This window comes from Anomaloglossus baeobatrachus, chromosome 9 (assembly GCF_048569485.1).
Source record: "Anomaloglossus baeobatrachus isolate aAnoBae1 chromosome 9, aAnoBae1.hap1, whole genome shotgun sequence".
Classification (NCBI taxonomy): Eukaryota; Metazoa; Chordata; class Amphibia; order Anura; family Aromobatidae; genus Anomaloglossus; species Anomaloglossus baeobatrachus.
In genome coordinates this window covers 107,781,105-107,808,268 of record NC_134361.1, presented here as the reverse complement: position 1 = coordinate 107,808,268, position 27,164 = coordinate 107,781,105, and the positions used below count along the sequence as shown (strand labels likewise).

The following is a 27,164-nucleotide window of genomic DNA, read 5'->3' as shown; positions in this document are numbered from 1 at the left end:
AGCAGGTGTGCCAGGCAGCTACCTGGTCGAGTCTGCACACTTTCACCAAGCATTATCAGGTGCATACCTACGCTTAGGCGGATGCCAGCCTAGGTAGAAGAGTCCTGCAGGCGGCGGTTGCCTCCATGTAGGGAAGGGCTGTTTTACGGCCCTAACTTGAGGTATTAATTTACCCACCCAGGGACTGCTTTTGGACGTCCCAATCGTCTGGGTCTCCCAATGGAGCGCCGAAGAAGAAGGGAATTTTGTTACTTACCGTAAATTCCTTTTCTTCTAGCTCCAATTGGGAGACCCAGCACCCGCCCTGTTTCCTTCGGGATTTTTGGTTTTTTCGGGTACACATGTTGTTCATGTTGAATGGTTTCAGTTCTCCGATGTTCCTTCGGATTGAATTTGTTTAACCAGTTATTGGCTTTCCTCCTTCTTGCTTTTGCACTAAAACTGAGGAGCCCGTGATCCCACGGGGGGTGTATATGCAGAAGGGGAGTGGCCTTACACTTTTTAGTGTAATACTTTGTGTGGCCTCCGGAGGCAGTAGCTATACACCCCAATCGTCTGGGTCTCCCAATTGGAGCTAGAAGAAAAGGAATTTACGGTAAGTAACAAAATTCCCTTCTTCTGATATCTAAAAATATAGCCGGCCTTCATTTCAATTAGTCATGTGGTTTCTATTCTATCGGTTTCTTAAAGGGAACCTGTCACCAGTTTTTCGGCCTATAAGCTGCGGCCACCACCACCGGGCTCTTATATACAGCATTCTAACATGCTGCATATAAGAGCCCAGGCCGGGGGTATAACATAAAAAACACTTTATAATACTTACCTATCGGTCGCGCTGTGGGCCTTATGGGCGTCTCCGGTGCCGGCGCCGCCTCTTTTGGCCATCTTTGTTCTCCTTCTTGTCTAGCCGCGGTGCATGACGGCTCCGATGTCACACACTGGCCGGCATTCAGGTCCTGAGCAGGGCAGATCAAAGTATTGTAAGGATGACCCTAACTGTTTGTCATCTCATTGCAAAACTGCTGTGTGTGGAGAGGGGTAACCAAGGACTTGCTTATATAGGAGATGGAAAAAAACATGGCCGAAAGGGGCGGAGCTGTGTTCACATTCAGAATAAAACTTCATATTACTGAATGGGATAACTGAAGTGAGCACTAATATATATATATAATGTGTGTGTGTGTGTGTGTATATATATATATATATATATATATATATATATATGTGTGTATACAGTTAGGTCCAGAAATATTTGGACAGTGACACAATTTTCGCGAGTTGGGCTCTGCATGCCACCACATTGGATTTGAAATGAAACCTCTACAACAGAATTCAAGTGCAGATTGTAACGTTTAATTTGAAGGTTTGAACAAAAATATCTGATAGAAATTGTAGGAATTGTACACATTTCTTTACAAACACTCCACATTTTAGGAGGTCAAAAGTAATTGGACAAATAAACCAAACCCAAACAAAATATTTTTATTTTCAATATTTTGTTGCAAATCCTTTGGAGGCAATCACTGCCTTAAGTCTGGAACCCATGGACATCACCAAACGCTGGGTTTCCTCCTTCTTAATGCTTTGCCAGGCCTTTACAGACGAAGCCTTCAGGTCTTGCTTGTTTGTGGGTCTTTCCGTCTTAAGTCTGGATTTGAGCAAGTGAAATGCATGCTCAATTGGGTTAAGATCTGGTGATTGACTTGGCCATTGCAGAATGTTCCACTTTTTTGCACTCATGAAATCCTGGGTAGCTTTGGCTGTATGCTTGGGGTCATTGTCCATCTGTACTATGAGCGCCGTCCGATCAACTTTGCGGCATTTGGCTGAATCTGGGCTGAAAGTATATCCCGGTACACTTCAGAATTCATCCGGCTACTCTTGTCTGCTGTTATGTCATCAATAAACACAAGTGACCCTGTGCCATTGAAAGCCATGCATGCCCATGCCATCACGTTGCCTCCACCATGTTTCACAGAGGATGTGGTGTGCCTTGAATCATGTGCCGTTCCCTTTCTTCTCCAAACTTTTTTCTTCCCATCATTCTGGTACAGGTTGATCTTTGTCTCATCTGTCCATAGAATACTTTTCCAGAACTGAGCTGGCTTCATGAGGTGTTTTTCAGCAAATTTAACTCTGGCCTGTCTATTTTTGGAATTGATGAATGGTTTGCATCTAGATGTGAACCCTTTGTATTTACTTTCATGGAGTCTTCTCTTTACTGTTGACTTAGAGACAGATACACCTACTTCACTGAGAGTGTTCTGGACTTCAGTTGATGTTGTGAACGGGTTCTTCTTCACCAAAGAAAGTATGCGGCGATCATCCACCACTGTTGTCATCCGTGGACGCCCAGGCCTTTTTGAGTTCCCAAGCTCACCAGTCAATTCCTTTTTTCTCAGAATGTACCCGACTGTTGATTTTGCTACTCCAAGCATGTCTGCTATCTCTCTGATGGATTTTTTTCTTTTTTTTCAGCCTCAGGATGTTCTGCTTCACCTCAATTGAGAGTTCCTTAAACCACATGTTGTCTGGTCACAGCAACAGCTTCCAAATGCAAAACCACACACCTGTAATCAACCCCAGACCTTTTAACTACTTTATTGATTACAGGTTAACGAGGGAGATGCCTTCAAAGTTAATTGCAGCCCTTAGAGTCCCTTGTCCAATTACTTTTGGTCCCTTGAAAAAGAGGAGGCTATGCATTACAGAGCTATGATTCCTAAACCCTTTCTCCGATTTGGATGTGAAAACTCTCATATTGCAGCTGGGAGTGTGCACTTTCAGCCCATATTAAATATATAATTGTATTTCTGAACATGTTTTTGTAAACAGCTAAAATAACAAAACTTGTGTCACTGTCCAAATATTTCTGGCCCTGACTGTATATATATATATGTGTGTGTGTGTATATATATATATATATGTGTGTATGTATATATATATATATATATATGTGTATCTATATATATAATTGCCTTATTCTGTCTGTCTGTCTGTCTTGCTCCAAAATTGTGTCCTTACGGTGACACAAAGCGGATTGGCCGCTGGCCTCGCCATGGCCCCGCCCCCCCGCACGGATTGGTCGCTCGCCCTGGCTCCCCCCCCACACGGATTGGCCTGCCGCTCGCACAGGCTCCGCCCCCCCACACGGATTGGCCTCTCGCCCCGGCACCCTGCTTGTATTGGCAACTCGGCCACGCCCCGCCCCCCTCACACAATGCACGCTCGCTCTGGCCGCGCCCCCCCGCACGCATCCCCCGAACTGACACGGAGACACGACTCCCAGGTGAGTACTGTACCCCCGGGAGCCCACACCAGCATACGCCGCCAACCCAGCCGACACAAACCCTCGCATTGCTGGGGTTTGCCGCCGTATGCTGGTGTGGGCTCCCGTGCGAGTGGGGGATGGGATGCGCTGGTAACCATGGTAGCATAGTTACCAGCGCATCAAGGTCCTGCAGCGGCGGAACATCCACACGCACACACATAACAGACACACACACACACACACACACACACATATACACACACGCACATCAGATCACACTCACTCTCACTCACACCTCACACACACATCAGATCGCATCCACACACTCACAGCATCCGGAGATATCGCTTGCTTCTCGGCCGCGATACTGTGCTGTGAGCTTCCAGGACCTGCCGGACGATCACATGGCCAGAAGCATGTGGTATCTCCGGATGTTGTGAGTGAGCGCGTATGTGCAATATCGTCAATGTGTGTGTGAGTGTATGCGATCGGGTGTGTGTGAGTGTATGCGATCGGGTGGGTGTGAGTGTATGCGATCGGGTGGGTGTGTGTGAGTATGCGATCGGATCTGTGAGTGTTGGCAGGGGAGCACGGCGTGCTGGAGGAGGCTGGGAGGAGAGGCTGATCCTGGGGAAGGCTGGGAGGGGGAGGCTGATGTTGGGGGAGGCTGGGAGGGTGTAGACTGATGCTGGGGGAGGCTGATGCTGGGGGAGGCTGATGCTGGGGGAGGCTGATGCTGGGGGTGGCTGATGCTGGGGGTGGCTGATGCTGGGGGAGGCTGGAAGGAGAGAGGCTGATGCTGGGGGAGGCTGATGCTGGGGGAGGCTGGGAGGAGAGAGAGGCTGATGCTGGGGGAGGCTGATGCTGGGGGTGGCTGGGATGAGAGAGGCTGAGCCTGGGGGAGGCTGATGCTGGGGGAGGCTGGAAGGAGAGAGGCTGATGCTGGGGGAGGCTGATGCTGGGGGAGGCTGGGAGGGGGAGGCTGATGCTGGGAGAGGCTGATGCTGGGGGAGGCTGATGCTGGGGGAGGCTGAAAGGAGAGAGGCTGATGCTGGGGGAGGCTGATGCTGGGGGAGGCTGGGAGGGGGAGGCTGATGCTAGGGGAGGCTGGGAGGAGAGAGGCTGATGCTGGAGGAGGCTGGGAGGAGAGAGGCTGATGCTGGGGGAGGCTGGGAGGCGAGAGGCTGATGCTGGGGGAGGCGGAGGCTGATGCTGGGGGAGGCTGGGAGGCGGAGGCTGATGCTGGGGGAGGCTGGAAGGAGAGAGGCTGCTGCTGGGGGAGGCTGATGCTGGGGGAGGCTGGAAGGAGAGAGGCTGATGCTGGGGGAGGCTGATGCTGGGGGAGGCTGGGAGGAGAGAGGCTGATGCTGGGGGAGGCTGATGCTGGGGGTGGCTGGGATGAGAGAGGCTGATGCTGGGGGAGGCTGATGCTGGGGGAGGCTGATGCTGGGGGAGGCTGGGAGGGGGAGGCTGATGTTGGGGGAGGCTGGGAGGAGAGAGGCTGATGCTGGGGGAGGCTGGAAGGAGAGAGGCTGATGCTGGGGGAGGCTGGAAGAAGAGAGGCTGATGCTGGGGGAGGCTGATGCTGGGGGAGGCTGGGAGGGGGAGGCTGATGCTGGGGGAGGCTGGGAGGAGAGAGGCTGATGCTGGAGGAGGCTGGGAGGAGAGAGGCTGATGCTGGGGGAGGCTGGGAGGAGAGAGGCTGATGCTGGGGGAGGCTGGGAGGCGGAGGTTGATGCTGGGGGAGGCTGATGCTGGGGGAGGCTGGAAGGAGAGAGGCTGATGCTGGGGGAGGCTGATGCTGGGGGAGGCTTGGAGGGGGAGGCTGATGCTGGGGGAGGCTGGGAGGAGAGAGGCTGATGCTGGGGTTGGCTGGAAGGAGAGAGGCTGATGCTGGGGGAGGCTGGAAGGAAGGCGGCTAATGCTGGGGGAGGCTGATGCTGAGGGAGGCTGGGAGGTGGAGGCTGATGCTGGGGAAGGCTGGGAAGAGGGAGGCTGAGAGGAGAGATGCTGAGCCTGGGGAAGGCTGGGAGGAAGGAGGCTGGGAGGAGAGAGGCTGATGCTGGGGGAGGCTGATGCTGGGGGAGGCTGGGAGGAGAGAGGCTGATGCTGGGGGAGGCTGATGATGGGGGAGGCTGGGAGGAGAGAGAGGCTGATGCTGGGGGAGGCTGATGCTGGGGGTGGCTGGGATGAGAGAGGCTGATCCTGGGGGAGGCTGATGCTGGGGGAGGCTGGAAGGAGAGAGGCTGATGCTGGGGGAGGCTGGGAGGAGAGAGAGGCTGATGCTGGGGGAGGCTGATGCTGGGGGTGGCTGGGATGAGAGAGGCTGATCCTGGGGGAGGCTGATGCTGGGGGAGGCTGGAAGGAGAGAGGCTGATGCTGGGGGAGGCTGATGCTGTGGGAGGCTGATGCTGGGGGAGGCTGGGAGGGGGAGGCTGATGCTGGGAGAGGCTGATGCTGGGGGAGGCTGATGCTGGGGGAGGCTGGAAGGAGAGAGGCTGATGCTGGGGGAGGCTGATGCTGGGGGAGGCTGGGAGGGGGAGGCTGATGCTAGGGGAGGCTGGGAGGAGAGAGGCTGATGCTGGAGGAGGCTGGGAGGAGAGAGGCTGATGCTGGGGGAGGCTGGGAGGCGAGAGGCTGATGCTGGGGGAGGCGGAGGCTGATGCTGGGGGAGGCTGGGAGGCGGAGGCTGATGCTGGGGGAGGCTGATGCTGGGGGAGGCTGGAAGGAGAGAGGCTGATGCTGGGGGAGGCTGATGCTGGGGGAGGCTGGGAGGAGAGAGGCTGATGCTGGCGGTGGCTGGGATGAGAGAGGCTGATGCTGGGGGAGGCTGATGCTGGGGGAGGCTGGAAGGAGAGAGGCTGATGCTGGGGGAGGCTGATGCTGGGAGGGGGAGGCTGATGTTGGGGGAGGCTGGGAGGAGAGAGGCTGATGCTGGGGGAGGCTGGAAGGAGAGAGGCTGATGCTGGGGGAGGCTGGAAGGAGAGAGGCTGATGCTGGGGGAGGCTGATGCTGGGGGAGGCTGGGAGGGGGAGGCTGATGCTAGGGGAGGCTGGGAGGAGAGAGGCTGATGCTGGAGGAGGCTGGGAGGAGAGAGGCTGATGCTGGGGGAGGCTGGGAGGAGAGAGGCTGATGCTGGGGGAGGCGGAGGTTGATGCTGGGGGAGGCTGATGCTGGGGGAGGCTGGAAGGAGAGAGGCTGATGCTGGGGGAGGCTGATGCTGGGGGAGGCTTGGAGGTGGAGGCTGATGCTGGGGGAGGCTGGGAGGAGAGAGGCTGATGCTGGGGGAGGCTGATGCTGGGGTTGGCTGGAAGGAGAGAGGCTGATGCTGGGGGAGGCTGGAAGGATGGCGGCTAATGCTGGGGGAGGCTGATGCTGAGGGAGGCTGGGAGGTGGAGGCTGATGCTGGGGAAGGCTGGGAAGAGGGAGGCTGGGAGGAGAGATGCTGAGCCTGGGGAAGGCTGGGAGGAAGGAGGCTGGGAGGAGAGAGGCTGATGCTGGGGGAGGCTGATGCTGGGGGAGGCTGGGAGGAGAGAGGCTGATGCTGGGGGAGGCTGATGCTGGGGGAGGCTGGGAGGAGAGAGGCTGATGCTGGGGGAGGCTGGGAGGAGGGAGGCTGGGAGGGGGGAGGCTGAGAGAAGAGAGGCTGAGGCTGGGAGGAGAGAGGCTGATGCTGGGGACAGAGAGGCTGATGCTGGGAGGAGAGAGGCTGATGCTAGGAGGAGAGAGGCTGATGCTGGGGGCAGAGAGGCTGATGCTGGTGCAGCATGGGGGATGGAGCACGATGGGGAGTGCGCAGCATGGGGGATGGAGCACGTTTGGGAGTGCGCAGCATGGCGGATGGAGCACGTTTGGGACTGCGCAGCATGGCGGATGGACCACGTTTGGGAGTGCGCAGCATGGTGGATGGAGCATGTTTGGGAGTGCGCAGCATGGCGGATGGAGCACGTTTGGGAGTGCGCAGCATGGCGGATGGAGCACGTTTGGGAGTGCGCAGCATGGTGGATGGAGCACGTTTGGGAGTGCGCAGTGTGGCGGATGGAGCACGATGGGGGGTGCGCAGCATGGGGGATGGAGCACGATGGGAGGTGCACACCTCCCCCCAACACACACACACACACACAACACACCACACACACACTGGGAACCACAAACACCGCCCTACACAGACACCCACACACACAGACAACGCTGCACACACACAACACCCAACACACAAACACCGCGGCATACATAAATATACGCACATACCACGCAACACCCACACATTGCACAAAACATACCTCCCCCCAAAACACACCACACCCACACAAACCTCACAACACACCCACACACACAACGCTACAGACACACAGCGCTCCACAAACAACGCAACACACGCAACACACATACAACACCGCTCTCACCCCCCCACACCCAGACAACACCCAGAACATGTACAGCGCCCTACACAAACACTTGCTAACTACACACAACAACATCTATATATATAACAAAAATCATATATTAACTACACAATACGTAAATTCTAGAATACCCGATGCGTAGAATCGGGCCACCTTCTAGTGTATATATATATGTGTACATACACAGAGTTAGGGTCATAGAGCTAGGGACCCCAGTATAGAGATATACCTTAATGAGTTTTGGGGCTCAGTTACATTGATCAATGCGATTGTTAAATATCTAATTTTTCCTAATATTCATGGCAGGTATGCATTTCATTATTCACACTTTCAAGTTAGCAAGTGGCATTTTTCATTGTATGTTTCAATATTTTTCAATATGATTAAGGCTTTATACTATTAGCAAAGTTTGATGTGCAGCCTTATCCTTATGTATTATATATTTTTTTGGCTTGCACTCATAATATATAAATATTAGTGCTCACTTCAGTTATCCTATTCAGTGATAATGGGGTCCTGGTCGCTTCACGTTTTATTCTTCTCAAATCTTTGGCAGTTAATAGGCGTCTTTTTTTCTCAATGCTTTTTTGTGACCCTGTTGACAACTATTTGTCACAATTTTTTTGAGGTTCTGTGATAGTACCACAATATCTTAGCAATTTCAAGAGTTCTACTTTCCTCAGTAACATGTAACAATTTTTGATTTTTTTACAGTTAGTTAAATCTCTTTTTTGGCCCATTTTGCCTGAGGAAAACAAGCTGCCTTACAATCCTGCCTACCTTGATAAAGAGTGTTGTATCGTTAGGCCATATCCTCCATCATTAGGCCTGTTTCATACGTCAGTAATTCTAGTACTCGTGTTAGTTTTTATACGTACCAGAATCACTGACATAAGCAGACCCATTATATTCAATGGGTCTGCGCGCACATCAGTGATTTTTCACTAACCGTGTCTCCGTGCGGCATACACACGTGTCCGTGATTGCCGCACACAGAGATTGCTGCACACAGGCATTTCCGTTTTTTTCTGGCATCACTGAAGTCCCACGGACCACACTATGGTGTGATCCGTGAAATATGTACCAGCAAATCACAGACATTGAAAATAAAAAGCATTTTTCTTCAGCGCTCTATTGGGAGACCCAGACGATTGGGGTATAGCTACTGCCTCCGGAGGCCACACAAAGCACTACACTAAAAAGTGCAAGGCCCCTCCCCTTCTGGCTATACCCCCCCGTGGTATCACGGGTTCTCCAGTTTTCAAGCTTTGTGCGAAGGAGGTCAGACATCCATGCATAGCTCCACAGATTTTAGTCAGCAGTAGCTGCTGACTATTTCGGATGGAAGAAAAGAGGGCCCATATAGGGCCCCCAGCATGCTCCCTTCTCACCCGTTGATGGTGTTGTAAGGTTGAGGTACCTATTGCTGGTACGGAGGCTGGAGCCCACATGCTGCTTTCCTTCCACATCCCCCTGGGGGGCTCTGAGGAAGTGGGATCCTGCCGGCCTCAAAGCTCTGACGCCGGGCTCCATCCACAGACCCATTTGAACCTGCTGGATACGGAGCTGGAGTACCGTTCAGGGACATGGCCCTGCACCATTACAGGTACTCTGTGTCCCCGTACACACAGGCACAGCACACTCCAGACTTGCTGGGTGTGCTAGTGCGCCGGGGACAGTAAAGGGTTACAGTCACTGCAGCTTTGCTGAGTGACTTTGTGTATTGGGAACTACCGCGCCGGACGCTCCGGGAGCGGCGGCGCGGCTGGGACTTGTAGTTCGCCGGGGACTGGGCGCCGACCGCGCTTTTACGGCGGCGGCGCTTATAAATCCAGTCCCCGGCTTCTGCGGCCTAGTGCCGCTTCGTTCCCGCCCCCTCCCTGTCACTCAGGGAAGGGGACAGATGCTGAGCAATCGGCAGCGCCGAGGGCTGGAGCCTTATTTACATGCTCCAGCCCTCTCACTGCACACTGTCGGACGCCGGATTCCCGCTCTGACTTGGGGCACGCCCACGGCCCGCCCCTCCTCACACGAGCTGGGGAAGACGCCGGCAGCCATTACTGCAGTCCGAGCTCGGACTTTCGGCAACCAGGCAGGACGGTGGCGACCATACACCCGCTTATAGGCGGGCGGTAAGCGGCACACATAGTGCTGACCCCAATATATACTGCAGTGTGTACATGTGTATTTTAACTGCATAGGTCGCTATATGCCCGCTTGGAGAGCGACACATCAGCAGCAGGAAAGCAGGTGTGCTAAGGCACAGGCTTTCTAGGCTGCTTGTATTGCACGTACTGAAGTGTTCATTTGTGTTTATGCTTGTATGCTATACACTGCACTGTACAGTCGCTAGTCTTAGCTATATTCTCCTGGAATGGCTAGACTACAGCAGCAGAAAACCAAGGGTGCTGGGGCACAGGTTTTTTTCTATGCTGCTTGTATTGCATGGGCTGCAGTGTGCATTTGTACTTGTGCTTGTATGCTATACATTGCACTGTATGGTCACTCTTCTGGGCTATATTCCCCTAGATGACTAGTCTACAGCAGCAGAAGAGCAGAGGTGCCAGGGCACAGGCTTCTATGCTGCTTGTATTGCTTGTGCTGCAGTGTTCATTTGTACTTTATGCTTGTATGCTATACATTGCACTGTACGGTCACCAATCTTGGCTATATACTTCTAGATGGCTAGTCGGCAGCGGCAAAAAAAAAAAAAAAAAAAAAAAAAAGCAACACAGATTTTCAGTGCTGTTTTTACTACATGGGATGCTGTTCATGACACCGTCCCATTGTGTGCATGCTCCCCTGTAGCACTTCGTCTGCCGGGGTCTCTAGCACTTCGTCTGCCGGGGTCTCTACTAGTCGTGGCCAAAGAAACCACCTGTCATCCCTGTCCAAGGACAGGGACGGAGTTGCAGTTTCGACAGATATATTGTCATAAGATAGAGACTTGCAGTCCAGACAGGCCATGGGCAATCTTCCTGACCAACCTCATTTGGAACGGGGGGGTCCCAGGAGGACTCTCTGTATGATAAGGCAGCTCTCCAGGACTTTGATCCTGACATCGCTATCAATCCGGATACACCGGATGGTAACGCCATACGGAATGATCCTATAGCGTCCATCAATGGAAGGTTGGATCTTTCTCCCTCAGCTCCCCCAGTGGAGGAGTCAGCTTCACAGCAGGAGAAGTCCCTTTTCAGTATCTCAAACGGATATTGAGTATTTTTCTGGCCACGCTGACTTCAGAGAAGCAGTCCAGAAACACCACGCTTACCAGATAAGCGTCTTCTCCAAACGTTTTTAAGATACACGTTATCCCTTTTCCCCTGACGTGGTCAAGCGCTGGACCCAGGGTCCAAAGGTGGATTCTCCAATCTCCAGGCTTGCGTCTAGAGCCATAGTTGCACTGGAGATGGGGCTTCACTTAAAGATGCCATTCACAGACAGATGGACTCTGGTTGAAATCTGTCTAGGAGGCTATCGGCGTGTCGGTTGCTCCGGCATTCACAGCCGTATAGGCAACCTAACCTTTTCAGCTGTTCTTGCGCAGCTGGCCTTGAGCACATGTACATCTGTACCGCAGAGGCGTCCGTAACTCCGCAATGTCTGCACTGCGACTTACCCTATTAATGCTGTCCTAAAAGTACAGTCGAGGTTTCGGTCCTTCCCAAGCTCGGGCAGGTCCCAATTGTCCTCGTGCAAAAGGGCTACAAAACCTCAGACGGGCTCAGTTTCCGGCCGGGCTCAATCACGCCCAAGGAAGGCAGCCGGAGGAACCGCTACCAAGGCGGTCTCCTCATGACTCTCAGCTCTCTCTCTCTCTCCGCATCCGCGGTTGATGGCAGACTCCCCCGCCTTTGGCGACATTTAGCTGCCACAGGTCACAGACCGGTGGGTGACGGACATTGTGCTCACGTGCACAGGACAGTGTTCTGTTCTCGTCCTCCGACTCCATTCTTCGGAACGGCCCCACCTCCCCACCGAGCAGATGCCCTGCTGCAGGCGGTGGACGCTCTAAGAGCAGAAGGAGTGGTGATCCCTGTCCCCCCTCAGGAACGAGGGCGAGGGTTTGTACTCCAATCTCTTTGTGGCTCCAAAAAAAAAAAAAAAAAAAAAAAAAAAGGACGGCTCCTTCCGTCCTGTTCTGGACCTAAAACTGCTCAATAAGCATGCGAACGCCAGGCGGTTCCGGATGGAATCCCTCCGATCCGTCATTACCTCAATGTCTCGAGGAGACTTCCTTGCCTCAACAGACATCAAAGATGCCTATCTCCACGTGCCAATTGCTACGGAGCACCAACGTTTTCTACGTTTTGTGATAGGAGACGACCATCTTCAGTTCGTAGCTCTGCCATTCGGTCTGGCGACAGCCCCACGGGTGTTCACCAAGGTCATGGCAGCAGTGGTAGCAGTCTTGCACTCTCAGGGACACCCGGTGATCCCTTACTTGGACGATCTACTCGTCAAAGCACCCTCCCTCGAGGCATGACAACGCAGCCTGAATGTTACGCTGGAGACTCTCCAGACTTTCGGGTGGATCATCAATTTGGCAAGGTCAAATCGGTCACCGACTCAATCACTAACGTATCTCGGCATGGAGTTCACACTCTATCAGCGATAGTGAAGCTTCCGCTGAACAAGCAGCGTTCACTGCAAACAGAGGTGCAGTCTCTTCTTCAAGGCCAGTCGCACCCCTTAAGGCGCCTCAGGCACTTCCTAGGGAAGATGGTGGCAGCCATGGAGGCAGTTCCCTTTGCGCAGTTTCATCTGCGCCAACTGCAAGGGGACATTCTCCGCCAATGGGACGGGCAGTCAACCTCCCTGGACAGGAAAGTCTCCCTTTCCCAGACGGCCAAGGACTCTCTGCAATGGTGGCTTATTCCCACCTCATTGTCACACTGAAGATCCTTCCTACCCCCATCCTGGGCAGTGGTCACGACAGATACGAGTCTGTCAGGGTGGGGAGCAGTTTGTCTCCGCCACAGGGCTCAGGGGACGTGGACTCAGCAGGAGTCCACCCTTCAGATCAATGTTCTGGAAATCGGGGCAGGGTATCTTACCCTACTAGCTTTCCAGCAGTGGCTAGAAAGAGAGCAGATCCGAATCCAGTCGGACAACTCCACAGCGGTGGCATACATCAACCACCAAGGAGGGACGCGCAGTCGGCAAGCCTTCCAGGAAGTCCGGCGAATCCTCATGTGGGTGGAGGACACAGCATCCACCATATCCGCAGTTCACATCCCGGGCGTAGAAAACTGGGAAGCAGACTTCCTCAGTCGCCAGGGTATGGACGCAGGGGAATGGTCCCTTCACCCGGACGTGTTTCAGGAAATCTGTCGCCGCTGGGGGGTGCCGGACGTCGACCTAATGGCGTCTCGGCACAACAACAAGGTCCCGGCATTTATGGCACGATCGCGCGATCACAGAGCTCTGGCGGCAGACGCCTTAGTGCAAGATTGGTCGCAGTTCCGGCTCACATATGTGTTTCCACCTCTGGCACTCTTGCCCAGAGTACTGCGCAAAAAATCAGATCCGATTGCAGCCGCGTCATACTCGTCGCCCCAGACTGGCCGAGGAGATCGTGGTACCCGGATCTGTGGCATCTCACGGTCGGCCGACCGTGGTCGCTACCAGGCTGGCCAGACTTACTGTCCCAAGGGCCGTTTTTCCATCGGAATTCTGCGGCCCTGAACCTGACTGTGTGGCCATTGAGTCCTGGATCCTAGCGTCTTCAGGATTATCCCAAGGGGTCGTTGCCACCATGAAACAGGCTAGGAAGTCCACCTCTGCTAAGATCTACCACAGAACGTGGAAGATTTTCTTAACCTGGTGCTCGGCTCAGGGAGTGTCTCCCTGGCCATTTGCATTGCCTACTTTTCTTTCCTTCCTGCAATCGGGGTTAGAAAAGGGCTTGTCGCTCGGCTTCCTTAAGGGGGAAGTCTCGGCACTATCCGTGTTTTTTCAGAAGCGTCTAGCACGTCTTTCTAAGGTGCGCACGTTCCTACAGGGGGTCTGTCATATCGTACCCCCGTACAAGCGGCCGTTAGATCCATGGGATCTCAACAGGGTATTAGTTGCTCTCCAGAAGCCGCCTTTCGAGCCTCTGAAGGAAGTTTCCTTTCTCGCCTGTCACAGAAGGTGGCGTTTCTCGTTGCGATCACATCGCTTCGGCGAGTATCTGAGCTGGCAGCTCTGTCATCCAAGGCTCCCTTCCTGGTGTTCCACCAGGACAAGGTAGTGCTGCGCCCCATTCCGGAGTTTCTCCCTAAGGTCGTATCCTCATTTCATCTTAATCAGGATATATCCTTGCCTTCCTTTTGTCCTCATCCGGTTCACCGGTATGAAAAGGACTTACGTTTGTTAGATCTGGTGAGAGCACTCAGACTCTACATTTCCCGCACGGCGCCCATGCGCCGTTCCGATGCACTTTTTGTCCTTGTCGCTGGTCCGCGCAAGGGGTTGCAGGCTTCTAAAGCCACCCTGGCTCGATGGATCAAAGAACCAATTCTAGAGGCCTACCGTTCTGCGGGGCTTCCGGTTCCTTCAGGGCTAAAAGCCCACTCAACCAGAGCCGTGGGTGCGTCCTGGGCATTACGACACCAGGCTTCGGCTCAACAAGTGTACCAGGCAGCTACCTGGTCCAGTCTGCACACTTTCACCAAGCATTATCAGGTGCATACCTATGCTTCGGCGGATGCCAGCTTAGGTAGAAGAGTCCTGCAGGCGGCAGTGACACCCCCGTAGGGGAGGGCTGTTTTGCAGCCCTAACATGAGGTATTTCTTTACCCACCCAGGGACAGCTTTTGGACGTCCCAATCGTCTGGGTCTCCCAATAGAGCGCTGAAGAAGAAGGGAATTTTGTTACTTACCGTAAATTCCTTTTCTTCTAGCTCTTATTGGGAGACCCAGCACCCGCCCTGTTGTCCTTCGGGATGTTTTCGTTGTTTGCGGGTACACCTGTTGTTCATGTTGAACGGTTTTTCAGTTCTCCGATGTTACTCGGAGTTAATTTGTTTAAACCAGTTATTGGCTTTCCTCCTTCTTGCTTTGGCACTAAAACTGGAGAACCCGTGATACCACGGGGGGGTATAGCCAGAAGGGGAGGGGCCTTGCACTTTTTAGTGTAGTGCTTTGTGTGGCCTCCGGAGGCAGTAGCTATACCCCAATCGTCTGGGTCTCCCAATAAGAGCTAGAAGAAAAGGAATTTACGGTAAGCAACAAAATTCCCTTCTTAACTCACCTTCTCCAGCGACGCTGTGTTCTGCCTCTGCTCTCTGCAGCTTCCTGCCCGGCTCATTACTGTCGTGCATATTCATTATGCACGACACAGCTGACCCGAAAGTAGCTGCAGAGGTCAGAAAGCGGCGGCCGGATGCTGCACCGCGGGACTCTTCAGCACCACGGACAGCAGGAGTGGGGGCAGGTGAGTTTATGTCCATGTGTAATCACGGAGCACGGATAACGTCTCACGGATTGCACATGGACAACCCACGTGTGCCGTGAATCACGTCACATGGAGGGACATATGCGTGTTTAACACGTTAGTGAAAAATGTCTGTGTTTTTCACTGATGTGTTAAACAGGCCTTACACAAATACACATCACCTAATCTGCTTCATGTAATAAGTATTCAAATTTATTCATCTTGGAGTGGGAAAATCTGCATAAAAATGATGAAATACTCAAAATATTTGCTTAAAAATTGTGTGCATGGTGTATGTGTATATACAGAGTGTGGGTGTGGGTGTGTGTGGGTGTGGGTGTGTGTGTGTGTACACTCCTTTTGGATATTTTGACACTGGTTAAAATACAGAGCTTGTGGTCTTATAAAGCAGTGGCATCTTGTTCTTGGTAGTGGCTTTTGGCAGATCTAATCTGTTATTCCTACATGCGATATTATCATACCTCTGCATGAAGGTGTGCTCCTTTCACCTTTGTAAAAAGTATGAAGCTGTGTGATCCACACCTACCTATTATTTTTTTATGCATTTCCAGGAAAAATACCAGCAGAACAGTGTAACACAAAGTTGTAGGAAAAGATGCTCTGGTGTTGGTATTCTGAGGATGATAGAAATTAGTGTTTGGTTATATGCACTGTATGTGGGGACACTGATTGACACCATTACTGATACAGAAAATACCTTTATGTTTTCTAATTGAAGCAATCGACACCGACGGACAGAGCAAGAAGAAGATGAAGAGTTATTGTCTGAAAGCCGCAAAACTTCCAATGTCTGCGTGCGATTTGAAGAGTCACCTTCTTGTATGTTGTAAATTTTCGTGCAAAATGATTTACTTGTCATATACTAAAGGCCACGTCTCAGTAAGCGACATCGCTGCTGAGTCACGTTTTTTGTGACGCAACAGCGATGTTGCTAGCGATGTCGCTGTGTATGACATCCTTCAACGACCGGGCAGCTGCTGTGAGGTCGCCGGTCGTTGCTGAATGTCCTGGACCATTTTGTGGTCGTTGCTCTCCCGCTGTGAAGCACACATTGCTGTGTTTGACAGAGAGAGAGCAACGATCTGAATGTGCAGGGAGCAGGGAGCCGGCTTCTGCGGACGCTGACAACCAAGGTACACATCGGGTAATCAAGCAAAGGCTTTGCTTGGTTACCCGATATTTACCTTGGTTACCAGCGTCCGCAGCTTCTAGAAGCCGGCTCCCTGCTCGCTTCACACGTAGCCAAGTTACACATCAGGTAACTATAAGCAAAGCGCTTTGCTTAGTAACCCGATGTGTACTATGGTTACCAAGCACAGCGTCGTTACACGGGTCGCTGGGGGCTGATCTCTGATCGCTATGGAGATCTGCCTGTTTGACAGCTCACCAGCAACCATGTAGCGATGCTCCAGCGATCCCTGCCAGGTCAGATCGCTGGTGGGTTCGCTGGAGCGTCGCTAAGTGTGACGGTACCTTAAAATTAAGCTGCACTGCTGTTCTTCTAATCTTTTGTCCACATAGGACTAAGGTGGGCTTTGCACGCGGCGACATCGGTAACAATGTGTTACCGATGCTGCAGCGATAGTCCCGCCCCCGTCGCACGTGCAATATCTAGTGAAAGCTGCCGTAGCGATTATTATCTCTACGGCAGTTTCACACGCACATACCTGCCGTGCGACGTCCCTCTGGCCGGCGACCCGCCTCCTTCCTAAGGGGCCGGGTCGTGCGGCGTCACAGCGACGTCACACGGCAGGCGGCCAATTGAAGTGGAGGGGCGGAGATGAGCAGGATGTAAACATCCCGCCCACCTCCGTCCTTCTCATTGCAGCCGGCGGCAGGTAAGGTGAAGTTCCTCGCTCCTGCGGCTTCATACACAGCGATGTGTGCTGCCGCAGGAGCGAGAAACAACATCGCACCTGTCGCTGCATCGGCATTATGGAAATGTCGGAGGCTGCAGCGATGATACGATAACGACGCTTTTGCGCTCGTTCATCGTATCATCTAGGATTTACACACTACGACATCGCAAGTGACGCCGGATGTGCGTCACTTTCGATTTGACCCCACCGACATCGCACCTGCGATGTCGTAGTGTGCAAAGCCGCCCTAAGGCTACATTCACATCTTTTTTTGTAACGTCTGTGTGTTGCCTGATTTTTCTCGGACAGCACACTGAACCATAGAGTCTCATAGATTCATACCCACATGATTCTCAGAGCAGGTCCTATTGTCCTCCGTTTTATGGATCAGACTCGGCCGTTATGAAATTCTCTGGAAAGCCATAAGATAAGCATGAAAAACAGAACATATACTTTTTACTTCACTTTTCCATTGCTGTTTAATTTGTTTTAAACTGATCCATTGTTAGGAGCCAATGGCCATATACAGGGTGGTCCAAAAGTAGGTGGACAGTATGTGTAATAGGGTTATCAAGCATGGTGTTAAGTGAAACTGACTCAGTTGCCCTTAGCATCCAATCAGATTCCACCTTTCATTTTCCAAAGAGTCTGTGAAGAATGAAAAGTGGAATCTGATTGGTTGCTAAGGGCAACTAAGTCAGTTTCACTTCACACCTTGTTTGATAACCCTATTAGGCCTAAGCCACACAGCATGAAAATCAGTGCGAGTGGAGTGCGATAACAAATCGCATTCCACTTGGACCAATATTAGCCTGTTTGTCAGCACACATGAGCGATTATTTTCTCAGTCCTAATCAGACCGAGAAAACAATCGTAGCATGCTGCCACTGCAATGGGAGACTCTGCACTCGCACGGCACTCGTAGTACACCGGTGTAATGGGAGTGCAGGGCGAGAATGGCAATAGCCGCCTACGGAGGAGAGAAGGAGATAAATCCCTCCCGCCCCTCTGCAGTGCCGGCCCGCCCCTCCTTAGTGCTGGCCCGCCCCCCGCAGCTGAGGTCTGCTCGCACGGTCGGACCTCAGTCGCAGGGACACTCGCATGACACTCGGCTCTGCTGTACTGCCAGAGTGTCATGCAAGGGGATCGCAGTAATCCCCGTGTGGCCCCAGCCTTACACATACTGTCCACCTACTCTTGGACCACCCTGTATAAGCGTAGTCTAGTGCTTCAGCTTTAATGAGATGAGTAAGGAACGGAGGCAACACAGATGACACAGAAAAGCGCTCTGTTTTACAGGAATTTGTGGATGAAGCCTGAATGTTCGATAACAGAATTGAATACATATCAGAATTTCATCCCAAGCAAGTCTATAATGTCTGATATAGTGTTTTCCTGTGTCATGTGCTTAGAAGCCTGATGGACCACTTGTTTGGTATCCAGAACACAGCAGATCTGTCCCCAGAATTCATAATATAGGCTGCATCAATAGATCTCTTAAACCTAGAAATTTTACGTCACAATATTGTTTGGCTGCAACATTGATGTCACACCACATTGGCAGCGCTGCAGCCAATCATGGAGATCAGTGGCTGTGCCCATATAAACGGCATTAGCCACTGAGCTCAGTGATTGGCTGCAGCACTGTGATCATGAGGTCACCTGCAGCCAATTAACAGACCGCGGTGGAGACTGGATCCAGGGATAATAAGGAATACTCAGGTTTTCTTTACTGCTATCTTAGCTTATGGCAGAAAGTTTTCTAAAGAGGACAATCCCTTTTATATGAGCATTTTATGAATCCAGCTAGAGCTGCTCACATGTATACATCACACATGTAACATCATCAAATACAAGATGGGGGGAGGAGAGACTGCATGATGGGGGGCAGGGCAAGGTAAGACTGGCTAAACACACAACATTATAAGACAAGCCACCCCACTAGGAAAGAAAGTACAGAAAGCAGGAGAAGACCCACATTGTGTCCATCTGCGCTATATCTACTGCACATATACAGGCCCCTAAGGAGGGGTAGTGATAAGATTTGTTGTTGTAATAATGGCTGCACTTTAATACCCGGGCAAGGCTTCAAAATTAGGAAAAGCAACAGCCTAATGCCAAGCCTTGCTACACAATTACTGCCGTGATATCACACACAGGCCTCATCAGTGGTTCTCATCTAATTTACATTAGCGTTTCAGTTTTTACCATCAGTAAAATCAGTAAAAATGAAAAAACAAGTAAATTAGGAAGTGTCTTACCATGAGAATGTTAAAAGGGTTGTCCAGTCTACTGCTTAAAGTCTGCAGTGACTTAATGTGACTGCAGACTCCTGAAGCCTTGCAGTGCGTGCCCAGCACACTGTCAGGATTCTTCTGTGTTGGTTGAGAGAGCAGATGATCAATACTTTATTCAGTTTGGAAAGAAAATTGCAGCAGTTTATTGGGGGAACTCAATGGAACAAGAGGGTTGACAGTTCTCTTAGTAAGATTTATCCTGCAAAGATGAATTTTGTAAGGCAAAACGCTTGTAGTTGTATTTGTGATTTTATGTCTTTGTCTTATGCAAGTTTTCAGCACATTTCCTTTTCAAATATTTGTCCTGCAGATGTGAAATCAGGAAAATTGCGAGATTATCAAGTCCGAGGCCTCAACTGGATGATCTCTTTGTATGAAAATGGTATTAATGGCATACTGGCAGATGAAATGGTAAAGTCTATTTACGTGTCCAATAAACTCAAAAATAGACATTTAGAGACATAATTCTGTATGTGTCTATCTATCTATCTATCTATCTATCTATCTATCTATCTGTCTGTCTGTCTGTCTGTCTGTATATCTATCTGTCTATTTACAGTTGAAACCAGAAGTTTACATCCACTATCTAAAAAGACACATCTGCATGTTTTTCTCACTGTCTGACATGAAATCAGAATAAACCTTTCCCGTTTAGGTCAATTAGTAATCAAAGTTATTTATATTCACCAAATGCCAGAATAATGAGAGAGAGAATGTATTAAGGCATTTTTATTACTTTCTGCAAAGTCAAAAGTTTACATACATTTCATTAGTATTTGGTGCCATTGCAGAACTGGAGTAACTGAGCCATGTTTGTAGGTCACCTTGCTCACACCGGCCTTTTTAGCTTTGCCCATAAATTTTAATAGAATTGAGATCAGGGCTTTGTGATGGCCACTACAAAACATTGACTTTGTTATGCCTAAGCCACTTTGTAACCAGTTTGACAGTATGCTTTGGGTCATTGTCCATTTGGAAGACCCATTTCCACCCAAACTTTAAGTTCCAGGCTGATGTCTTGAGAGGCTGCTTCAGTATTGACACATAATTTTCTTTCCTCATCATGTTATCTATTTTGTGAAGTTCACCAGTCCCTCCTGCAACAAAACAATTCCACAACATGATGCTGCCACCCCCGTGTTTCACAGTAGGGATGGTATTCTTAGACTCCAAAGCTTCTCCCTTTTTTCACCAAACGTAATGATGGTCATTATGGCTAAACAATTCAATTTCGGTTTCTTCAGACCACAAGACATGTCTCAAAAAATTAAGGTCTGTGTTCCTGTGTGCATTTACAAACATTAATCTGTCTTTTTTATATTTCTTTTGGAGTAATTGCTTCTCAGGAGAGGGGGTTTTCAGCCCATGTTGATGGAGTACTCATTTCACTGTGTATAATGACACAATCTGCAGGGTAGCAGCTGAAGGACGTTGGCGGCAGCACAAGTTGGGCAATGCTGCGAGCCCGGGCTGGGAGGAGGAGGTGTCACGGCGGTGCTATGCAGGCACCATTAATCTCCAGGCATTGGACACAATAGACTTCAGGAGAATGGCTGCAGATGCAGCACACGCGCAGCTTGAGATCTTGAAAAGCCGAGATTTAAATATGTGCATGTCTACTGCAGCCATTTTCCTGAAGTCCATTGCGTCGGAAGCGGCACATATGCAGATTGAGAGCTCAGCTCTCCGAGATCTCAATCTGCGTGTGCACTGCCTCTGCAGCCATATTCCTGAGGCCCATCACGTCCACTGCCCGGAGATCAATAGGCGTCCGCATTGCACAGCCGCAGTGCCCCCTTCTTCCAGCCCCAGGCCCTCATGCACCGCCGCAACCGTACTTCAGCTGCAACCCTGCCCCTTTTAACGCTGCTCCACTGGCGCCGTGCCCCCCTCTTCCCGGTGAGCTATATCTGGATTATAAAACAGATATAGGATTATAACATGGACCCCCTTTTTAACATTACTGTTTTTTTCTATTTTCCTCTAAATTTGGGGTATGTCTTTTGTTTGTTTTAATGTTTTGTTTATTGAGGCAAAAAATGAGAATACATAGTCAACAGAAAACACAGTCTTAACTAATATTATTACGATTGTTACAAAGGCTTCCCTTATGTCTCCATGACTCTTATTGCCTGTGCAAAATCTGGCCTTAGCCAGATAACAATAAGCTTATCCAACAGGCAATGGGGAAGATCGATCTAGGTTATCAGCCTGGTTCCTGGATTAATATGAAACAATTTTCTAATCGTGAGTAACAAAGGAACTAGAAAAAAGGGGGGATAGCTTGAGTAAAGGTAAGCGAGGTTATTTCACTTGAAATTCAGATAAAAGAGTCGAGTTAGCAGTTTCAGGAGACGAATAGAGAGAGAGGGGGTAGAAAAGATAGGAAGAAGGGAAGAGATTTTGGTCATAGGTCCGATCCAACCGTGGACATAATGATCTGCAGGCCGTCATTCAACTCGTTAGTGGGAGGGTAAGGCGGCTTGCAGTACACTATGTTGCCTTCTGAGAGGTGACTACTAAAAATTGGAGTTTAGACTTATAGGTCTGCCATGCGTTCCATACCTGGAGGAAAGAGAGCATATTTTGACTAGAAAGGGCTGAGAGTTCTTCAACATGATATAATTGATCAATTGTCAGCAAAAGCTGCGTGAGAGTGGGAATTTTCGTTGTGCGCCACAATTGAGCAATAAGAAGTTTACACGCTGAGCCCACAAATGACGCTAGTTTCGAAGTAGCTTTATCTTTAGGCCACATTGGGAAGTTCAGAAGCATTTGTCTAGGGTCCAGGACCCCCTTTTTGCCTGTGAGGTCAAATATTAACTGTGAAGCTGTCAACCAGAAGGTCTGGATAATCGGACATGTCCACCACACATGTAAATATGTTCCCTTGTCCCTCTCGCATCGCCAGCATTGATCTGAGGTGGAGGAGCTCCACGTACTAGACGAGGTGGGGACAATGTACCATCTCGCAATCACTTTGAAAGAATTCTCTTGAACTCTCACACAACATGACGGACCGTGTGAGGCATTATAAATTGGCTCATTTGTAAATCGGTAAATGTAGTTTTCAGGTCCCTTTCCCATCTCAGTATATATGCTCTCTTCATCACCAGTTTTTTTGTAAGCAGAGTATGGTATAGATTAGAAAGAATTTTTCTGGGGGCCCGGGTTTGCATGCAGAAAGATTCAAATGTAGTTAAAGGTCTGTCAAGATGGGTATGAGGTAATAATGGGTGGATCACATGTTTTAATTTCGTATGATGAAGAAATGTAAGCTTAGAGAGGAGGGGGTTCGTACACATCTCCTGTTTAGATATCAAAGAGCCATCTACCAAAAGATCAGCCAACGGAACTTTTGCATTGGTCAGGGATGTGGACTTCGTGGACGCGGCTTGGTTTACATCGGCGTCTAATATATCTGAAACTTGGGTTAGAGGGGAGAGAGGTGGGGCCAATATCTCCCTGTTTTCCTTCCATTTTTGCAAAAGAGTTCTCGTTAGTTCATTTGTAAAGGTTCTTTTATCTCTCTGGCTGGGAGGGGAAAGTAACATAGCTCGTAAAGAGGTGGGGGCTAGGTATTCTTCTATAGATATCCACAATTTACTCGGTGGACGTCTGATCCAGTGTACCGTTCTGGAAAGGACGGCTGGGGTATGTCTTTTAATTTGGTGCATCTTATATTCGAAAAATACAATACTTTATTTTCTGGAACAATTTGAAGGGTGAGCAGCCTTTAGGATTAGATGCACTGTGTGATTCAGTTGCCTATTGCAATATGTTATGAACATGTTTTAAGACCATTAATTATAATAAAAGATTTCTTTGTCGCTCCATTGGGAGACCCAGACAATTGGGTGTATAGCTTCTGCCTCCGGAGGCCACACAAAGTATTACACTTTAAAAAGTGTAACCCCTCCCCTCTGCCTATACACCCTCCCGTGGATCACGGGCTCCTCAGTTTTATGCTTTGTGTGGAAGGAGGCACACATCCACTCATGCATTCTCATATTAGTTATGTCGTTTGGAAGAAAAGAGGGCCCCCACGGGGCCCCCGGCATGTTCCCTTCTCACCCCACTATGTCGGCGGTGTTGTTAAGGTTGAGATACCCATTGCGGGTACAAAGGCCGGAGCCTCATGCCGTCTCCTTCACCATCCCTTAGCGGCTCTGGGAGAAGTGGGATCCTGAACGGTCATCCAGTTGCTGGGACCGTGCTCCCTCCGCAGCCCCTGTGGGAATCTGCCAGACCGGAGTCTATTCAACCTCAGGGACCGGGCCCTGCAACTATAAGGTACTCTGTGTCCCCATTGAGGAATGTGCAGGAGCTTCTTCCCGGACGCTGCGGCAGCTTCTGAATTGAGAAGACCGGCGGACTTCCGCGCCGACCGTGCCTGCTTGTCGGGCGCGGTCTCAAATTTAGTCCCCGGCTTCATCGCGGCCTAGTCGCAAAAATCCCGCCCCCGGGCCTGCCTGTCAGGGGTAAGGGCGGGACTGCCGACCTGACGTCGGATGTGAGGGCTGGAGCATCCTGCATGTTTCCTCCCCCCTCACTGATCACTGTGGGGACCCCAGATTCCCGCACTTTCCTGGCGCCGCCCACGGCTCCACTCCTCCCCTGAGATCTCCGGCAGCCATTTTTTGAGCAGTCTGCCGGTGGAGGATTCTCAGGCACAGCTCTGCAGCTCCAAGGGGACCTAAAGCTGGGAATCTGGAGGCACACACACCGCTTGTTAGCGGTCGGTAAGCCACACCGGTCACCCGGTGCTGGTCCCCCCTAGGGTGCCGGAATTGATACGTATTTATATATATATATTTCTGTTCGGTCGGGCTGTATACCCTGTTTTTGCCCATATACCCTCAGTGATCATTCTCCTAGGAGACAACAGCATGTCGTCCACAAGCAGCAAAGCTGTTAAGGCACAGGGGTTTTTTGCGGCCTGTACCTCTTGTGGGGCTATGTTACCTGCGGATTCCACCTACCCTCACTGTGAGCAATGCTCGACCCCTGTTTCGCTTGCTCAGCCGGAGCCTCGGTCACTAGTGGGCCCCTCGGCTCATGTAGACCCCCCTGCTCCCCCTGTCCAGGCGCCAGGGACAGAGTTCTCCTCTTTTGCTGAGAAACTCTCTGAGTCACTTTCATAATCCATGGCTCAGTCTATGGACAAATGGTCTGCCAAGCTACTAGAAGCTTTGCAGTCCAGACCGGTCCTTACACAGGCCCCGGCCCCCGTTGGATCGTCACCTCCAGGCCCCTCTCGGTCCGAGCCGCAGCGCGCTCCCAGGTTGGGCCCTAGGTCCCACGCGGAGGACTCCTGCCAGGACCACAGTCCTAGACAGGCTAAGCGGGCTCGCTGGGAATCTTCCCCGACTTCTTCACGCTGCTCGGGTTCCCAGCTTGAGGACTCTCTGGAGGACGAGGCGGACGTCGCAGCTCAGGGTTCTGACCCTGACGTCGCCCTTAACCTTGATACACCTGAGGGGGACGCATTAGTGAATGATCTTATCTCGTCCATCAACCAGGTGTTGGATCTCTCTCCCCCGCCTCCTACGGTAGAGGAGTCGGCGTCTCAGCAGGAGAAACACCAGTTTCGGTTCCCCAAACGTACACGTAGTGCGTTCTTCGATCACTCTAACTTCAGAGACGCTGTCCAGAAGCCCAGAGCGGTTCCGGACAAGCGCTTTACTAAGCGCCTCACTGACACGCGTTACCCCTTCCCCGCTGAAGTCGTTAAGGGGTGGGCTCAATATCCCAAGGTGGATCCTCCAGTCTCTAGATTGGCGGCTAGATCTGTGGTATCGGTGGCAGATGGCTCATCACTAAAGGATGCCACTGACAGGCAGATAGAGCTCCTGGTGAAGTCCATCTATGAGGCCACGGGCGCGTCTTTTGCCCCGGCCTTTGCAGCCGTGTGGGCACTCCAAGCTATCTCGGCTTGTCTGACTGAGATTAATGCTGTCACAAGTAATTCTGCTCCGCAAGTTGCGTCTTTGACTTCTCAAGCGTCAGCTTTTTCTTCCTACGCCATGAACGCAGTCCTAGACTCGGCTAGCCGTACAGCTGTGGCATCCGCTAACTCTGTGGCAGTCCGCAGGGCCATGTGGCTGCGCGAATGGAAGGCAGACTCGGCCTCCAAAAGGTTCTTAACCGGTTTGCCGTTTGCTGGCGAACGCTTGTTTGGCGAACGATTGGATGAGATTATTAAGGAATCCAAGGGAAAGGACTCATCCTTACCCAAGTCCAGACCTAAGAGACCTCAACAACGGAAAATACAATCGAGGTTTCGGTCCTTTCGTCCCTCCGCCAAGCCCCAATCCTCTTCGTCCAGCAGGCAGGAGAAAGGCCAGAGGAACTCCTATGCGTGGCGGTCCAAGTCACGCCCCCAAAAGGCCGCGGGAGGCACTGCCTCCAAGGCGGCCTCCTCATGACTCTCGGCATCCCCTAACCGCATCCTCGGTCGGTGGCAGGCTCTCCCGCTTTGGCGACGCCTGGTGGCCACATATTCAAGACCGATGGGTGAGAGACATTCTGTCTCACGGTTACAGGATAGAGTTCAGCTCCCGTCCTGCGGCTCGTTTCTTCAGAACCTCTCCGCCCCCCGCTCAGGCCGACGCACTTTTTCAGGCGGTGGACGCTCTGAAGACAGAAGGAGTTGTGACCCCCGTTCCCCTTCAGGAACGTGGTCGCGGTTTTTACTCCAACTTGTTTGTGGTGCCAAAAAAGGACGGATCATTCCGTCCCGTTCTGGACCTCAAACTGCTCAACAGACACGTGAGAACCAGACGGTTTCGGATGGAATCTCTCTGCTCGGTCATCGCCTCGATGTCACAAGGAGACTTCCTAGCATCGATCGACATCAAAGATGCTTATCTCCACGTGCCGATCGCACCCGAACATCAACGCTTCTTGCGTTTCGCCATCAGGGACGAACACCTTCAGTTCGTGGCATTGCCTTTCGGCCTGGCGACAGCCCCACGGGTTTTCACCAAGGTCATGGCAACAGTGGTAGCAGTCCTACACTCTCAGGGACACTCGGTGATCCCTTACTTAGACGATCTGCTTGTCAAGGCACCCTCTCGAGTGGCATGCCAACACAGCCTGAACATTGCTCTGGAGACTCTCCAGAGATTCGGGTGGATCATCAATTTCCCAAAGTCAAATCTGACACCGGCCCAATCACTGTCGTGGCGGTCCTACACTCTCAGGGCCACTCGGTGATTCCCTACCTAGACGATCTCCTAGTCAGGGCCCCTTCTCGGGTGGCATGTCAACACAGCCTCACAGTCGCTCTGACGACTCTCCAGCAGTTCGGGTGGATCATCAACTTCCCGAAATCCAAGTTGACACCGACCCAATCACTGACTTACCTCGGGATGGAGTTTCATACACAGTCAGCGGTAGTCAAGCTACCGCGAGACAGACAGCTTTCTCTGCAGGCAGGGGTGCAATCACTTCTTCGGAGTCAGTCACACCCCTTAAGGCGCCTCATGCACTTCCTGGGGAAGATGGTGGCAGCGATGGAGGCAGTGCCGTTCGCGCAATTCCATCTACGGCAGCTCCAATGGGACATTCTCCGCAAATGGGACAGGAGGTCGGCTTCCCTCGACATGAACGTCTCTCTTTCCCTTGCAACCAAGACGTGACTTCAGTGGTGGCTCCTTCCCAATTCTCTATCGCAGGGAAAATCCTTCCTACCCCCAACCTGGGCTGTGGTCACCACGGACGCGAGCCTGTCAGGGTGGGGAGCGGTTTTTCTCCACCACAGGGCTCAGGGAACCTGGACTCCGATGGAGTCTTCCCTTCAGATCAATGTTCTGGAAATAAGGGCAGTGTATCTAGCCCTATTGGCTTTTCAGCGGTGGCTGGAGGGCAGGCAGATCCGTATCC

At 51.4% G+C, this 27,164-nt stretch overlaps 1 protein-coding gene across 1 annotated transcript in view; it reads left to right on the top strand.

Moving 5' to 3' along the window:
* Positions 1 to 27,164, top strand: part of LOC142251274 (SWI/SNF-related matrix-associated actin-dependent regulator of chromatin subfamily A member 1) — a 304,197-nt gene that overhangs the window by 36,016 nt on the left and 241,017 nt on the right. Inside the window, exons 4-5 of the mRNA XM_075323917.1 lie at positions 15,840 to 15,940; positions 19,588 to 19,688. Of these exons, the coding sequence (XP_075180032.1) occupies positions 15,840 to 15,940; positions 19,588 to 19,688 (202 nt within the window). The remainder of the gene's footprint in view (positions 1 to 15,839; positions 15,941 to 19,587; positions 19,689 to 27,164) is intronic.